This window comes from Mytilus edulis, chromosome 7, assembly GCF_963676685.1.
Source record: "Mytilus edulis chromosome 7, xbMytEdul2.2, whole genome shotgun sequence".
Taxonomy (NCBI): Eukaryota; Metazoa; Mollusca; class Bivalvia; order Mytilida; family Mytilidae; genus Mytilus; species Mytilus edulis.
In genome coordinates this window covers 53,016,214-53,030,100 of record NC_092350.1, presented here as the reverse complement: position 1 = coordinate 53,030,100, position 13,887 = coordinate 53,016,214, and the positions used below count along the sequence as shown (strand labels likewise).

The window sequence follows — 13,887 nt, the reverse complement described above, 5'->3', positions numbered from 1 at the left end:
CTGTTTTTCTATATATGTAGGACTTGTGTGAAACAGTCTCGGGGGTACACTTCTTATGTACAAGGTGACAGGACTTGCCGCTGGAATAGGTCACCTTTTCAGGCTTACACATATGTGAATAGGTCGGGAAAACTGCCATAAATATATGATATTAAGGTCATTAAAATTCACAAAACTTCGTCTGTCATCTTTTTGGTGTTCCCGGCTGTTTTACCAACCAATTTTCTCTCTTTTGGCATTTTGGTATCCCACTGTTACATAACACACCAAACGAAACACATACAATATGGAAAAAGGTAACATTTTTACCTACGCAATATATGAAAAGGTATATATTTTTTAAATCTAAATTATATGAAAAGGATGGGGTAACAGAAACCAAGCGGCACCCCTATCAATAAAGTATCAGTTGGAAATGAAATGGATCATTAGGTTGGCACGGATCACGACTAAAAAAAAACAACTAACATAATGACAAAATGAACAAGGTAACAATTAAAAGAATACTCGCAGATTATTAATGAAAACTTTTTCAAAACTTCAAACCCAATAACGGTTTACCATTATTCCAATACGTTCTTATTTGACTGGCTGCTAAATTTAAACAGTTGGCCTGACTCAAAATAAATTTAAAAAAAGATTTTTCCTAGCAAAACAAACCTCAACAAATTTTGATGTACTGTTTATAGATAAAGTGCTACCCAAACTTTTTATAGAAAAAGGGCGATGGTGCGTTTGTAAAAACCATTCCAATAGTTATACGAGACCTACATGCGACAGTTATTAGACTGAACAAATTGATCGGACTATCTGATAGTACACATAGACTCTTCTCCTAATGGGCTCAAATAAACGTGCGATATAGATTTCAGTTTGCACAATTTAACGTTTCACAATGTTCTGCTCTTCATACTTTCCTCATAAAGTAGATATACAAATCAGAAGATGTCATATGTTTGGCAATGTAACTCGAAACTAAATGATATAGGAATTAACATTTTTTTGTCAAATTTTGCCTTGAATAATAAGCAAGACTTATAACGCATAGACGGGTATATGCCCCAAAAAATAACGTTATGCTAACATTTTCAAAGGAGAAGACTAACGACACGATTAATGTACAAAACAATAAACGAAAAACAAATATGATATACAGCAACACACGACAACCACTGAACTCTAGACTACTTACTCGGAACAAGTTAAAGAATAGCGTTCGTTTCTCGTGCTGTGTGATGGCATTAAAAGGTCTCACCGTGTTCGGGATGATCTTGCCTTTTAAAGATATGGCTCGTTTTTTCTTGAGACAGATTATTTTTCTTGTTTGTGCTACAAATGTATATTGGTTTATACATATGCGAATAGTGATTGTATGTCACGTTTTGATACACATTAATACTTCTTTTTCACTTTATGGTGTTAAAGAAGTAATGATTAAAGATCATAAAAGATAAAACTATAAAAAATATTTTTTAGATATTCGATTGTTTAACATTGATATTTTTTAAGACTAGTCTAGAGACGTTTAAAAATGCGACATTTAGTATATATGTTACAGGCATTTTCTAAATTTAGGCATTTTGTAAAATGCCTGAAAATTTTAGGCAATCTATAAAATGCCTGCAAGATTCAGTCATTTTACATAATGAATAATTTTTCTAGGCATTTTACAAAATACCTGGAAAAGTTGCAAGGCATTTTACAAAATGCCTGAAATTATTTTAAAGAAAGAAATATCAAAAATAAAAACAAATGAAAGCTTTGAACACCAGAACGGTTTTATTTATGATAATTATTACTGAATGAAAAAAGAAGAGTTTAAAAAATCAAGAACAAATTTTACTGAATTATTCCAAAAAACTCGACAATTATTTATCATTTCTCAAAATGTTTGGACGACAGAACTGTTACACAATATTTGTCCTGAACTTTTGTAAATACATAATTGTTTGCTGTAAAATCTGGTTTTAGTACTTCAACCATATATGGAGAAACTTGAATCATCACACATTCGCAATAAGCAATTGTCAATTGACACCTGTTGATGGCTGTTCTGCTGGTGGAATTTTCTGTCCACCTCCAAAATACCTTCATTGCAATTGCAAGCGTCTGTCCTTTATTCGGGTCAATCCCCTACAGAACTAACCCATATGAATTATAACCAATTTGTTCTTGTCTAAAAAAGCATTAGACCGCTGGTTTTCCCGTTTGAATTGTTTTACACTAGTAATTTTGGGGCCCTTTATAGCTTGTTGTTCGGTGTGAGCCAAGGCTCCGTGTTGAAGGCCGTACATTGACCTATAATGGTTTACTTTTTTTAAATTGTTATTTGGATGGAGAGTTGTCTCATTGGCACTCACACCACATCTTCCTATATCTATGACATATTTGCGACTGAAAGCAAACAACAAACAATCAATCAAAAATAATTTTTTTCTCTGATATATTCCTATGTTTTATTTTAATTTACTTTTTTTTAACCCAGAATTTCTAAAATTTCTATTGTTAATTTTGTTCTATTGACAGAACAATGTGTCCTTCTGTCATTTTGACAAAATAATCACAAATATACTACTGGTATCTGAAATACAGAGTGAGTATGTACTTTATGTAGTTTCACAAAAAAGTACACATCATCTGATATACCACCCTTTCCAGCTGGTTTTTGGAAAATAAATTAATTCTAATGAACCATAAGTTATTTTCTTTGCAATATATTGTGATTTTGTCAACTTTTTTCAATGATAACCTTCTTCTACAAATTGCCTGAAACTGAACAGGCAATTTGTAGAATTTTGCTTCAAAATTTCAGTCATTTTACAAAATGACTAGGTATTTTTAGTAATTTTGTATAATGCCTGTCAAGGTTAGGCATTTTACAAATTGCCTGAATATTCAGTCATTTTACAAAATACCTAAATTTAGAAAATGCCTGTAACATATATATACATTTGTATTTTTGAAAACCCGTACGTTGGGCTATATAAAGGTGCTCTTTTTGGTTGTGATTGAGGCGAGCTTTCTTTCTCCGTGTTTATTCATTCCTGTAAAAGCATGAGATAGCTGAAAAATAGCTTGCTATAAATTATCAAATATCAGTAACCTAGCTTTTTTTTCTATTAAGCTTCAAACTAAAAATAATAAAAGCCATTGATGTACAAACTACATAAATACGAAAGGAGCTATAACAAAAAGGAAACTAAGAATATCTCTACCATAATTTAATTAATAAAGTCAACATAATTATCATTATCACTTTATTTGTAATTTTTAGTTTACAGAATGGAAAATAGTGGAAAAAAACAGAGCAGAATAAGTGGATAAAAAGGAACATATAGGACGTAAAGCAAAAGCCAAAAAAAATACTAATACAAAATATTTCTCATGGCAAAGGTAAAGAATAAAGAAATGAATCACCCCCACCCAGACCCTCTTATTTCGATACTCTTTCTCTATACAATGGCATACACCTTGACTTCCGCTATATTAAACATTTCTTTTCCTTTAATCGTCAGGTTAACGTATCGGCCATTTATAGTTCTTTGGCAATCAAATATAAGATGAGCTCCTGTTTTTGCTGGTCCTGCATAATGATAACACAAGGACATCTTGTTCTGGGATGGTCCGACAGATATATCTAGATCATGAGTCCGTTTACCTAAAATATAATTATTCATTGATTTAATATAAAAATATACTGCTTACCAATTTCAACATACAGTATATGGTCCTTTATTTTGGTGATACTTATATTTTAGCATTGTACAAGGTCACGCTTTTGCAATACCCAATTTTAGGTCTGTAGTTTAAATCCGTTGGGTGCCATTTATATCAAGAAAACGTGTTTTATCCATTAAATGGTAATAAATACTTTTGACATATTTCAATAACTGCGAGTGTTCTTAAGTCGGTACTATATGTCTTGATGGGTGGACAGGGGTAAGTTAACATGGAAATAAATTGAGGATGCCTAAGTCAGGGGAGTGTGTAAACAAGAGGATATTCTGGAATTATTTTACTGATTTTCTGACTTAGAGAAAAAACATACCCCTTAAATGATTGCTCCTTTACACTAGTATACTATACACCACACATCATGTACATATGCATAATCAATTAAGTTTTAGCATAAACATGCAGATACGGGATTTTCTCGCTGTGTTGAAGACCCATTGGTGGCTGTTATCTGCTCCTTGTTAGGGTTATTGTCTCTTTGACATATTCCCCATTTCCATTCTCCGAATTTTAGTTAGTTTTCTATTTTGAATTAATCTCACATTTTTTTGTCATCTCGGTTTTTGATATATCGTAATGTTGGCGGTGTTGGCTTTGTATTTTGTTAGAGGCCATGCAGTGACCTGGAGGTGTTCATAGATTCCCCATTTTGGTCTTTGGTATATCATTATTCATTGGTCTTTATACCAAATCACCTTTTTTTAATTTTCACTTGGCGAGATTTTATAAATAAGTTATTGCGATACGGCGAGTGCAGTTGTCATTTATTACTAAAAGAACTTTCTGAATCCTTAAATGACTTGAATTTTCCGCTGTTTTTGTCATACCAAATTACATTCCAGGATGACATTTTAAAAAGAAAATCACATTTTGCAAAACAAATAAATTCATTTATTTACCACAACAATTTCTTCTGGTATATATTTCCACTCTTTTTATTTGGTAGTTCTTTCCGAGATCTACCTCCCAGTGTGGATAATTATCACTATGTGTGTGCATAAACGTATCCATGTTGCCATCAACAGCAAGATTCGATGAATATGGAGTACCATTGTCTACAAAAGTTGAACTTTGGTAACTCTTTTTACCATAGGCAACTTCTCTCAAATGCGACGTGTTCTCTGCAAAACATAGTTTTACATTAAAAAAATCAAATAGGATGATTTTTACGGATAACAAGAAATTGTCTGATAAGAATTCAGCTGCGTCGGATAGAATTTGACCTAATGCAAGTACAATCAATAAATCTGTTAACATATTTCAGGTTGCAAAAATCTCTACAGAAAGCCTGTAACTGGTTGAGAGTTGCCATACGAAACAACAGAATTAAACCTTCATGTCGTATATAATTACATTAGATGTATGTTTCATTATAATACGTTATTCTGATTGGCTAACTTCACATCACGTGTTATTCCTTAAGCAAATTGCATTACACAATAAAATCTATCATTCATGATGACACGAGGTCCCACAATAAAGTTCACAGGTGAATTAAATAAAAACTTGATAAAAATCGTGTTTTCATGATCCTAGCTAAAAAATGTAATTAAAAGTATTGAATGCTTCTTTTTGTAACTTTATAGGGTTGTAAAAGCGTTGACCGTGCGCACATTTTTAAATCAAAACAAACAGTACTTTTTTGATCGGTGGTTCAATATTTTGTCTATCCTGTTACCATTTTCAAAAGAGATTTTGGGTTATTAAGAAAAGGTTTAGATAAAATGTTAAGCTTGTTTTACGTTACCAATTAGATGGTTTTCAAGAGAATAAACTTCTATATATATTCATTCTGTAAAATTATAGATTATTTGCCAATTTTCTAGGTTGCACTGAAAAATGGCTCTAAAAATTGGTTTTCAAAGGTTGTAAAAATAACCACCAGTAATGCAAGTCTAAGATAGCAATTTATATTGTTCGGCCTTTTTTCACCCTTTCAAATAAACCCAACATCAAGTAAATCCCTTATAATTTAATTTACTTTTCTCTTTATTTCGTTGGTAACAGGAACGTACGTTTCTGATATATCACTATAAAAAGTCTATCCTGTTACCTTTTTGTCTATCCTGTTACCGATATCAGTATTGCACCTGCAAATGCTTAATTGGGAAGATTAAGACGTTATAACCTTAAGATGAGTTCAAACAATGAAATATTTCATTCGTTTTCCACCTACATGTTAAGATAAAACATTTGTAAAACAACTAACGACGTTTTTGTCTATAATTGTCTATCCTGTTACTGTAACCATAGCAACCATAGTAACAGGATAGACATAACAGGATAGACAAATTTCTTTTGATTGCTATTGTGAAATAACTACTCCCGTTGGTGAAGTGATTATGGTTTTCTATTGTGAATTTGGTTTCTAACACGTTATTGCACTTTTTACAACCATTCTGTTAGTGTAATTAATCAAAATGGTTGGTAACAGCATAGACATGAAAAAAAGTACGCTCTATTTTTTTCACTAAATGTCTTGAAATTTCTTTTCTCTACACTGTCGTTCAAGAAATGAGGCGTTTTAAATGTAAAGATTACTTTGCATTTTTGAAATCAACACTGACTGATTCAATATTCATAGGAAGAATAATTTAACGACTGATTGAAGTAGCGATAACAGGATAGACATGAACCTCCCGTACGCTGATTGAATTTAGTTTGTAGATAATCTGTTACATACAATAATAAAGAAGCTACGATTTTTCGTTAGAATTATAATTAACGTTCTTAGAAAAACCCTTTTGCAGATATCAAGGCGATCAGAAAATCGGAAAAAAAATCATTTGAAATGTGTTTTTCTGACAATGTACGCACACAAATACCCCCAAAATCGGCCTTAAATGCAGTTTAATCTTATCAAAATAGCTTTCATTTAAACCATTACAACTGAAATTTCCATTAGAAATAAAATTTTTAGCATGGATGTACTGAAAATTCGACATTTTTTGAAAATGACCCATATATTAGTAAAAACGTACGCCCCCTCACTTTCCATTATACATGTCCATTGATAGTCGAGCCCTACAAAACTTGGTACAAGGATTGGCCGAAAAATACAATATTACCTTTTCTAAGAATTGCTAGTACTTCCTTCAACATTGAAGTGTTTTTATTAAGTTTGGATTCCAGCCACTCCAAAATATTGATATGAGTAGATACTACTCCAGTAGCAAATAATACAAAGAAAACAAACAATTTCCTCGTATACATTTCTTTTGCATATAATAATCGTACTGCTAGCACTAACTGACGTCTATTATTTTTTTCTGGAATTTCATAAAAATTCGATACACTGCTGTACTAGTATACTAGTATATATTTACACGCAATATCTTAATCAGACTGTATATATATATATATAGATCGTTGCATTTATTGGTGTTTTTGTTAATATCAATATCAGTTGAAACAAACGTTCTGTTTCAAAATTATATAATACGACAGCAATTTGATGTTCAGTTGGTTCCAAGAGGGTATTTTATTTTACGGAATATTAAATTATTCCACCTTTTGTACACATTTATATTATATGCTGCATAATTGTTCTGGTGCATTTTTATCCTGTTTATGTAAATATTTCTTTGTTTCTTACCAAGCTAGAATTCTCATTTATAATGAATCCTTCTTCTACCCCCAAGCAGAATATCAATTGATAAATCCAAAAAATAAACTTTACCCACAACTGTTACAATAAAGTATATTACAAACTCATGCGAATATTGCGTAAAATTGATTGAAATATATATACTAGTATGCGAACCTGAAATATTTTCATCGTTTGCTTTCAAAATGCTTTTTAAATTAATGTGACCGTCTTTAGCCTGAAATATATGCCATACTGAACTTTACAGCATGTTTATGATGACTAAATAAAACAGTTATCAAAAGTACCAGGATTGTAATTTAGTACGCCAGACGCACGTTTCGTCTACATAAGACTCGTCAGTGGCGCTCATATAAAAAATGTGATAAAGCCAAACAAGTACAAAATTGAAAACTGCGTCTTCCAAACAACTGTTTACTTTCAATTTGTGTTTATCGTGACTTTCGATATAAAAACTAGAGATGTCCGAAATCCTGTATTTGTGTCAACTCGGCCAATATAGAATAACTCGGCCAATACAGAAAAAAATCCATATTGGCCGAGTTATTCTGTATTGGCCGAGTTTACACCTTATATTGCATAGGCAGTTTTCATCATATTAAGTCCAATAACAGTGTAGTTAATTAATAACACTAAATATATAGGAAGTAACAACCCCATCCCCTCGGAATAGCACCAATAACTGATATATTATCTAGATCTAAGGGATATGTCAAATATGCAGATCTGTTGGAAAGCATACCCTCAGTAATGGCCGTTGTTTTCACTTTTACTGAGAGTAAAGTCCGCCATTCGAACGTTGCGTCAAATTCGAAAAAAAGATATCCTTGGCGGTAATTAAGAAAACAAAATTTGTTTCCTGATTACAACTCGGCGTCAGATTTAGACATTAATGTCATTATATATCTTAAGAATGTGTCTTTTTATAAAGAGAGTAGTGTCAGTCTTAAAACAAACACATTGAAAACTATGAAAAATTGTTTTTTTTTACTTTTCCAAATAAACTAAGTTACATATGCATGTAATCATATAATCGACACAAGTAAACACAATAGGTATCCAGTCTAATGTTCTTTCAACCTTTTAGAAAATCCGTTTTAACTAACTTCCCATAAAAAGACGTTCATTTTTGACATTGTAGTGCTTTTTATCTTACAAATCGAAGTCAACATGTTTACTTTGTGAAATCTTTTTAAGTTTATGCGATTCGCATTTTTTTGGGTATTTTAATTTAATTTACAAGATTTGGACCCCTACTCTCGCCTTAATTTAGTATATAGCGAAAACACCAGGATTCGTTTTATAATGAGATTTGACTGCACTTCACAAAGTAAGTTATTTTAAGATCTTTGACTATCCAGAACTGAATGGTTAAAAGAAAGAATAATCATGTATATAAACGATAACAAAAAAATGAGAGACTATCAAATTTGAAAAGCAAAGCTTTATCTCTGGGTTACGACAATTTTATGAAAGAAAACGTGTTTTTCCATACATGTAGAAAGCGTTTTGTTTAGACAAATATAAACAAGTGTTCATACAGGGAAGTTTTGTAACACCATTTTTACCTGAGCTCCAGATTAAAATGCCTAGTTACGCAAAACAAAATGCATGATATGTGAAAGGTACGGAGCATATGTCAAAGAGATTCAACAACACAAGAGAAAAAAAGATATCAAGATCTTAATATTATCCTGTTATGTTCCAAATATTTCATGTACATCGTGGTTCTCCAAATATGTCTATAGTTTTTTGTGATGATTTAAAAAATGTGATCATATAATTAACTTTTTAACCATTATACTATGTATATATAACCGCGCATCTGTCTTTTACAACATAAAGATGTACTATTATAGGTTCAAACACGGGGGTCTCTTTATATTTAAAGGTATACAGATACGTGGACCTTTTATGGGTCACATTTTTGGAATGCCAAATATATCAAAAAGGAGCATTTTCACGGATGTAGCATTTGCTAGAAAAATATATGCAATGCCGGTAGAAACTAGACTCTGATATTTTTATTTTATAATATGCACAAGATAAGCATATCATTGTAATAAGAAATTAAGGAGAGGACGTCACTAATGTTGTTATAACTTATGTCCAATCCCTTTTTCTACTTTTCAAATAAAATATGTTTAAACTAAGTCATGATAGCTAGGAAACATTTTTAAATTGGTTGATATTATGTTGTGAAATACATGAATGCGTATGGATTGTCGTTAGAATCAATAGATGAACTGTATTATACAAAGAAATAAAAATCCAGCCGGACGTCTGCATCAACATTTGTAGGTTAATACTGTCCGGTGTATTATGCAAATAATCCTGCTCCAATCGATGCCGGTTTTGTTTCTTACATTTATATACAAGCTTGTGGCATAATCCTCGACATATTCTCTGTTACTATTCGATGAAGAAAAAAAAAATAGAACTGATTTTCCTTATTTTCTTAGTTTCAGTTCGGTATATACGAGTTTTTTTTTATATATAAATTTATACACTATATACTTGTTTTGTGATGACGGGAAAAGGGAACCAATTAAAGGCCATTTCAAGAATAGTCTACAGTTTTACTCTGATTCTTAACGACAACAGTGGTTAACTTGTGATAAGTTTTAATTTTGAAGACGATATGCTTTATTATTATTTAGGTGCGTTTTAAAACAAAATACTAAGTTTTCAAGCAATGATATCAAGAAAACAACAATTCATTATATCCATGCAAAAACTTTCACTTCAGCTACATGCAGATATTCTGTTGTCCTCATCATAAGTTTAACATATCTCCCTGGTAAGACTCCGCCACATTGAAACACAAGATGATCTCCTGTATGACTTGGCCCTGCATAGTGTGCACATAATTTCATTGCATTGTGGTATGGTCCAATTAAGATATCTAAATCACGAAGACGTTTTCCTACAAAACAGTTAGAAGTTCAGAATTGGCATGTATGCGATATTAGTAAAATAGTTGTCCTTACTCGTAAATGTTTATTTTGCCTTGTTTGCAATAGAGTGTGCCTATAGGTTAGACAAGCTTCACATCAGCGTTTCTTTAAAGATGGTAAATAAAAAACTTGTGTATTTCTTGATTTAGCCAGTTTTTGAACTAAACATTTAAGTCCGTGGCTATGTTGGAGGGACGTTCAATGGTTATATGACAGATGAAGTAAAATATTTAAAATGTATGAGAATAAAATACATTTGAAAAAAAAAACGAACTGAAATGAAAATTCGAAACGGAAGTTCATTATCAAAATTGTAAAAACAAGAGCTCAAACATATCATACAATTTGTTTTTATATCTAAAATTGAGAATGGGAATAGGGAATGCGTCAAAGAGACAACAACCCGACCATATAACAGACAACAGCAGAAGGTACATTTATCTTACAAATCCGCAAGCAAATGTGAATAATAATGTATGTTTGTTCTCTAAACATATTTTGCACATAATGCATCTGAGATTTTGAAACTATTTCAAATTAAGGTTAACTGCATAAACTAGCATAAATATATTCAAAGACTTTAAAATTATATCAATAAGGTGTTTATTGATACTTTTTTTTCGATGGTGTATAATGCATAGTCTCTATTTGTGACACGATACGCATTGAATAACAAGTATTTATAATTAAAATTACTCTCTGTTGGGAAAACATGTTAGGTGAATAGCATAGAGGTACATTTTAACTCTAACCTACTTCGTTGTTCTTTGATATTACTAAAACATTTGTCAAATTATATTTCTTAGAAAACTGACTTACCACAACAGTTTGGCCTATTATAAACTTCTATTCGTTCTATGTCATATATCTTGCCAAGATCTACTACCCAAAATGGAAGTTGTTCCTTGTTTGTATGCTGAATTGTATCTAGACGTCCGTCAACTGCAAGTTTGGAAGGATATAGAGGGTTCCATATTGAACTTTGGTATGTACGTTTCCCTTTAGCCACTTCAAGCAATCTTTTTTCTGGCTTTGAATCTGAAAATACCATTCTTATGTACGTGTTTTTGGGTATGAATAAGAAGAAACACAAGTCCATCGATATTAAAATATATTTCTATGCATGCATCATCCACATGAACTGAATATTAGTCTTAAACCGTAATTTTGATCTGAACACCATTTGAAAAGTCTTGATTGGTTGTTCTGTTCTGTTTTTTTTTAGAGTTTGGAAGGGATTGCACCCGGAACGGGAGGGGGTACTGACTATGTTTTGGGTATAATTGTGCGGACAGCAATTGCCAAATCATACCCTGTTCTTACCTAAAAACATAGAAAAACATTACCTGTTCTAAATAAAAATAGTGAAAAATTTACCCAGTTCTACACACGCTCAAAAAATGTACATCCATTTCTAGACCGTGTTAAACGGATGCAATTGTAAACCCGTGTTCTAGACTCTATCTTCAACAATTAAGTAAGCGATCAAATTTTGTTTGTGATCGTAATACTTGTGTAATGTCATTTTAATGGTTATTTCTTATATTCCTTCTGTTTAAGTTTTTGTATAAGAACATGGTATCGTGTATATCGTTTGTTTTATTTGTGTGGATGCTATTTTATAATTCCAAAAAAATACGTAAAATAGGTCTAATAGAGTTGCAAGCTTAGATTATAAATATGTTAATATTAAGTACAAAATTATAGTTCTTAACTTTTTTACAGCCAACAGGTTGCCTTTATCACCTTTTTGTGCCTGAGAAATCCTCATAGGCATGTTTGGTCTACAACTTTAATACTTTCCCTGTGAATGTAAAAAATGAAGTATCGATTTTTGTCCCTGGCGACATTTTTTTATTCAATTAAGCCTTACCTTTCAGGAATTTTAGAATATGTTCAAGCATTTTAAAATTACGGTTTATTTTATCGGAATTCACATTCAATTTCTTAGTGTTGTCTTTTAGTATGGCCGATATATCTTCCAATCTCTCTGTGTTATGATTGATTTCCTTGCCAACAACATCTCCCACAGTGAATAATTCTTTTACAAACAAAAAGGTTGCCAAAATATGACACAATCTAGATTTTATCATGAACATGGTTTAAACTTCTAACAGGACTCGAAACTGAAACAAAGTAGAACTTGTATGCAGCGAATGATTGAAATAAAACACCAACAGAAACAAAAAGACACGCAAATAATAAATTCGATTGTGACAAACTGTTCATATATTGTTACAATATTGATTGAGTACAGTCATACTCTATATTGTCTGCCAATAATTGCAAGTAAAGTTAAATTGTTATTCCAAATAGTGAAATTTTTAATTAATCTATCTATTGGGGCCTGATTTTTCCCCATTTTTCGTGCAAAATATGCTGTGAAACAAATGACCGGTCAAATTGACCTTCACTTTGCATCATCATGATCATGGTAAAATTACCGTATTACTTATACATTTCTTTTTGTTTGCTCTCATTTGATACAAAAGTAATATAAGGGTCTTATTATTAAACATATGAAAAAAATCATTTGTAGTGGCAAAAGGGAACACGAAACCAAAAGGTTGGCAAAAATGCCAAGGAACTAAATTAAGATCAGAATGTGTTTCATGTGACGTTAATGAATTATTTCAAATACTGTTGACAGATAGCTTTGCCTTAAGCTTAGTGTTCTTTTTTTGGGTCTTACTGGTGGAGTTGAATGAAAACCTGAAATGTTTCCGGGAGAATTAGGGTCTAAGATTAAATTTGTAATCAAAACCGTTTATTGTAGATGACAAAATAATGTTCTTACATATATTTTGTTTTATTTTGTTGCTCGTTTATTGAATTTATACGTCATTTATGTTGGTCATGTTTGCATTGGCGATACTTTAACACGGAGGTGACTGAATGATGTATGATTAGCGCTTTTATTTGTTCTTGTTGGTCATACTTATGGAATTCAATGACAACCTAATAAGTTGCCCCGGTGAAAAATCAAATCACAAAAATACTCGAGGGACAATCCCAAAAAAAAGAAGTAAATTAGGGTTTCAGATTAAATGTCGAATTTAGATTAGTCTTTTATTGCAGTCAAAGTAACATACTTATGTGAGTTGTTGTTGGGTTATTGAATAATGTTACATCAAATTTTTATTGTTAGTATTTGCATTGTCGATATGACAGGATGATAAAGTTCTATCATTTGTTTTCTTCAAAGGTATTCGAACCTTGTTCAGTTATATAATAATTCCGGTGAAAGTTAAAAAAAACTTAGATCAGGGATTTGATACAGTAATGCTGATGTTCGTTTTCAATTAACAAAACTGGGTGTTGTAAGATACAAATATATTTCGCCCTGATTTTGACTGAAATGAAATTAATTTCACAATTGGTCATCCCATTGAGTCAAAACAAGATTGCCAATATTTTGCCCATTATATAATTTTCAAAACCAATTTTCTTATATTAACATTATCTGGACCGCGAAGCTTACCAAAACAACAGAAGGTTCTCCAATATTCAATCATATCTATTTTAATGAACCTTAGGCAGAAACCATTTAATAATTCTGGAACGGGGCTGAGATCAAATTTGACATCA

General features: G+C 31.6%; 1 protein-coding gene across 1 annotated transcript; it reads right to left on the bottom strand.

Moving 5' to 3' along the window:
• Window positions 1-3,246: 3,246 nt before the first annotated feature.
• Window positions 3,247-12,436, bottom strand: LOC139481751 (uncharacterized). Its single transcript, XM_071265242.1, has 6 exons — window positions 12,173-12,436; window positions 11,119-11,337; window positions 10,096-10,268; window positions 7,499-7,559; window positions 4,635-4,856; window positions 3,247-3,658 (listed from the first exon to the last, which is right to left on the bottom strand). Exons 1-6 carry the CDS (start codon window positions 12,396-12,398, stop codon window positions 3,453-3,455), a joined length of 1,107 nt encoding a protein of 368 aa, XP_071121343.1. The 5' UTR covers window positions 12,399-12,436; the 3' UTR covers window positions 3,247-3,452.
• Between the last annotated feature and the right edge of the window lie 1,451 nt (window positions 12,437-13,887).

Bases quoted from the DNA above. Each gene is read 5' to 3' on its own strand.
- LOC139481751 (XM_071265242.1), bottom strand. From the start codon at position 12,398: ATGTTCATGATAAAATCTAGATTGTGTCATATTTTGGCAACCTTTTTG. The intron at 4,857-7,498 runs GTTCGCATACTA...TATGTTTTGCAG, and splicing joins AAACGATGAAAATATTTCAG to AGAACACGTCGCATTTGAGA. The intron at 3,659-4,634 runs GTAAATAAATGA...ATTATATTTTAG, and splicing joins TACCAGAAGAAATTGTTGTG to GTAAACGGACTCATGATCTA.